Source organism: Plasmopara halstedii (assembly GCF_900000015.1).
Source record: "Plasmopara halstedii genome assembly, contig: Scaffold_1343, whole genome shotgun sequence".
Lineage (NCBI taxonomy): Eukaryota > Oomycota > Peronosporomycetes > Peronosporales > Peronosporaceae > Plasmopara > Plasmopara halstedii.
Genome location: NW_020188258.1, coordinates 470,616 through 474,345, shown reverse-complemented (window position 1 = coordinate 474,345; position 3,730 = coordinate 470,616). Strand labels below are relative to the sequence as shown.

At 47.0% G+C, this 3,730-nt stretch overlaps 2 protein-coding genes across 2 annotated transcripts; one reads left to right on the top strand and one right to left on the bottom strand.

Annotated features, from left to right (window-relative positions):
* Positions 1-880: 880 nt before the first annotated feature.
* Positions 881-1,401, bottom strand: PHALS_01119 (FOG: Transposon-encoded proteins with TYA, reverse transcriptase, integrase domains in various combinations; the record flags this gene model as incomplete). The annotated part of the gene is made up of 2 exons (XM_024730922.1): positions 881-1,052; positions 1,124-1,401. 2 exons carry the CDS (start codon positions 1,399-1,401, stop codon positions 881-883), a joined length of 450 nt encoding a protein of 149 aa, XP_024581151.1.
* A 445-nt stretch (positions 1,402-1,846) lies between these two features.
* PHALS_01118 (uncharacterized protein) lies at positions 1,847-2,295 on the top strand (the record flags this gene model as incomplete). Its single annotated transcript, XM_024730921.1, has 2 exons — positions 1,847-1,894; positions 1,969-2,295. The coding sequence occupies 2 exons, from the start codon at positions 1,847-1,849 to the stop codon at positions 2,293-2,295; spliced, it is 375 nt and encodes a 124-aa protein (XP_024581150.1).
* Between the last annotated feature and the right edge of the window lie 1,435 nt (positions 2,296-3,730).

Here is a 3,730-nt window from a genome sequence, read left to right as displayed (position 1 = left end):
TCGCGATTCGTACCTAGGTTGATTAGCATTCTTTTGTTTGACGCTGTCTCATATGCTTGAGATCCTTCCTATAACGTTATGTATACATTACACTATAGCACAAAAAGAGACTCCTTTAATGAGTACGGACGAGGATGGTGGCTCTGTAAAGACGAGGTTTGTTGCTGCTACCCATATGATATGCATTGCGTTTACATAAATGGTAGAATAGACATATTGACTACTACTTAAGACTCAATATTAAGTATATCAATCTCTTAGTAATTGTGAAGTATTTGTTTTTCCAGTCGTATAATTGTAGAATATAATTGTACAATTTTATGAAGTTCGAATTACACTGTATATGAGAAGCTAAAGTATCAATACTTGTGAAGACGATAGCACTTGAAGCTCTATTTGTGCGTGGTTCGTAGCAGCTCCGTTGCACTTGATAGCACTTATATTCAATCCCACGACCAGGTCGTTAGGGACAGCATATTCTGCGATGCTGGAACATGATATGTCCACGTACCTAATATTGGGACACTAAGAAAATGATGGGGCTGGAGAGCTGGTGGCCATGGGTCAGGGGCGATAATTGCTCGCCTGGAGACACCACAAGCTATGAGAATGCGTTATTGTGATAATTCCAGGAGCGTTCATGTAACGGGAATAGCCTGTCCGTGTATATAACGGGGTTTCATGTGACCTGAGCACTAGGCGGCAAGTTCAAGAGTGACCTTTGCTTAGCGTTAGAATCCTGGGTTAAAGAACTTACATCCAGTTATAATGCTACGTGTACGTAATATGCAATACTATTGGCTAACGTGCATTTGCTCCTATCCAATGAGTGTGTTCTGGAATGTCTCCGTCTTGGTTTCGGTGATCTTCTTTTTATATTCTAGAACCTCTTTGGATAACTGGTACTCGTTAACCAGCGCACAGTTAATTGGTTACATTCTCCCGCCTTAGTTGTTGAGTCCTTGCCTCCAAGTCCTTCAACAACGACTTCCAAGGTGACACATGGCGAATGTTTTGCTCGCTCTCCAACGTGTTCTAGTCTCCTGGATAGCCTGCCCATTTCACTAGAAACTGCTGTCTCCCTTTGAATGTCTATATCTTCCATAGGGCTTCGATGACGTACGTAAGTTTGTTTTCCTGCACCACAAAAGGTGTGCTCCTTTGCTGCGGTCTTCCTTCGAATACGCTTGGGTTGTCGAGACACTTCTTCAGTTGCTCCACGTTAAACACCTCGTTCATCAATCGCATGAATTCTGGCAACTTCAATCGGTACACGTAGTTCGACAGCTTCTCGAGAATCTTGAACGGTTCAATGTATCTGGCGACAAGTTTCTTGCTGCTGTTGTCTTGATCTTGCACAGCGTCATGAATGGTGATGGTTTTCGAGTTGGCAGTACCCATTCTCCAACCTCGAAGCTTTCAGTGCGTCGCTTGCAATCGTAGAATCGTTTCTGCTGCTCCTGAGCTGCTTGAAGCGATCACTGCGCCAAATGGATGACGTCTTGCCTCCTTGTTGTGAATATTTTTGCCAGCTCGTTCTCCGAGATGCCCATCGGATTTCGTGGCGGTCGTCCCGCATCCACTTCGAAGGGACTAAACCCGGTAGATGACGGCGTCAGAGTTGCGTGCGCATACTCTATGGTCGCCAACCACTCCTTGCAATCGTCGCCGTCATTCGACACGAGACAACGCAGGGAGTCTGTCAGCGTTCGATTCTGTCTCGCCGTATGTCCGTCGGCTTGCGCTCGATGGGCCACTGTCATCGATAGTTTGACGCCCATCCTGTCCATGAGTCCACTCCAAAACGTTGACACAAACTTTGGGTCTCTATCCGAGATGATCTGCTATGGCAGCCCAAAGTATCTCGCCACTTGAAGAACAATTTGGCTGTATCGTGTGCTGTTACTGTCCTGTCTGCTTGGTTGGAATGTAAACAGCTCTCTTGAATAATTTGCAAACCACTACGAGTATCGAGTCGCATCCCTCGGACTCTGGTGGTCTGTTAATGAAGTCCATGCTGACCGAATCCCAACAATCTTCTGGAATCGCGATCGGTTGCATCAATCCTTGCTTCTTCTGGCTCGAGGTATTGTACCGCATGCACGTCTTGCACGTTCGCACAATCGTCTTAATGTCTTCAAGCATGCTCTTCCAACAGAATCACAACTTGACAGCGTTGGCGATATGCTCGATGCCTGGGTGCGCTGCTGTCGGTGCGTCGTGATGGTTGTTCAGTATTGTCAGCTTCAGCTCTCGACTTTCAAAACCACACAGCTGCTTCACCTGGTTCTCTGACATGCGGGGGTAATCAGTCCATCTTCCATTGTCAAGTTGGTCGTGTCTCCCCTGCCTTACATTATCTTGGTATAGAGCTCGTCCTCCTTGTATGCTCAAATTTCTCTCTCGTGCTCTTCTCCAACTTTGCGTGAAGGTTGTTCGCCTCGAGCACCATTCTCTTCTCTTCTTTGTTTTCTAGGTATCCTTCATACTTTGGAAGGCTCTGCATTCCATATATCAAGCTCATGTCGCTCCTCGACACCGAGTTGAGTGTGTTTTGAACTTCTCCATCGGGATACATGCCAAATTGATTTCTTGTCTTGACAAGGCATCTGCGACTACATTCTCCTTGCGAAGTCGATGAATCAGCTCAAGGTCGTACTCTGCAAAGAAGTCCAGCCATCTCGCCAGTCTTCCTGACTCTTGTAGTCTTGACTTCAGCCACTTGCACGATGAGTTATCCGTAAACACAACGAACTGGGTTCCGTACAGATAAGGTCTCCATTTTGCAATACACAACTTCACGGCGTACAGCTCTTGGTCATGCGCTGGCCATCTCCGTCTTGTGTCGCTCAGCTTCTTGTTGTGGAACACAATTGGTAGATCTTTTTCTTTGACCTCTTGCGACAGCACTCCTCCCACGCTAGTTCCAGAGTGTCGAAAGCATAAACGTCTTTTTGAAAACTGGGAGTCGCAGCACTGGTGCTTGTTGCAACACAAGTTTGATCCTGTGAAATGCGTGTTGATGGTGATCCCTCCATCCCCATTCATTGCTCGACTTGAGTAACTCGCTTATAGGCAACACAATCTCTGCGTAGGACGGGGTGAACCGGGGTAATAGCCCGCGAGTCCCAAGAACCCCTGCAATTCCTTTGTACTCGTCGGTGCCGGCAACGCTTATATAGTTCTTTGGATCCATGTCGATTCCTTAGCTGTCGACGTTGTGACCCAGAAAATTGATCTCGCTCTGTCTGAACTGACATTTTTGCGATTCGCATACAGCTCGTTCTCTCGCAGCAACTCGAACAATGCTCTCAAATGCTCGCGATGCAGCTCCCTTGTCCGACTGAACACGCAAATGATATCGAGGTACACGACAACGAAAATGAGATGAGAAAAGATTGATCGCATCAATCAGCTCCATGAGCCTGGCATTCCAGCAAGTCCCATGGATGCCACGCACCAGTGGTGTATTTCCGGAAAGGCATAGAATGCGGTGTACTTTCTCGAGCTCTCGGCGATCCGCATCTGATGGTATCCCTTTTGCAAATCGATTGTCGAGAACGTCGATCATCCATGCATCTGGTCAAACAGCTCGTTGATCATCGTTTGCGGGAGCTTTGGTATCTCGCTCGCATTGTTCACGCATCGAAATTCCTGAACCCATCGAATTGGGGCATTCGGCTCTACTGATCGCAGCCAATCTGCTTGCGAAGGAAAATTGTTTGTCGCG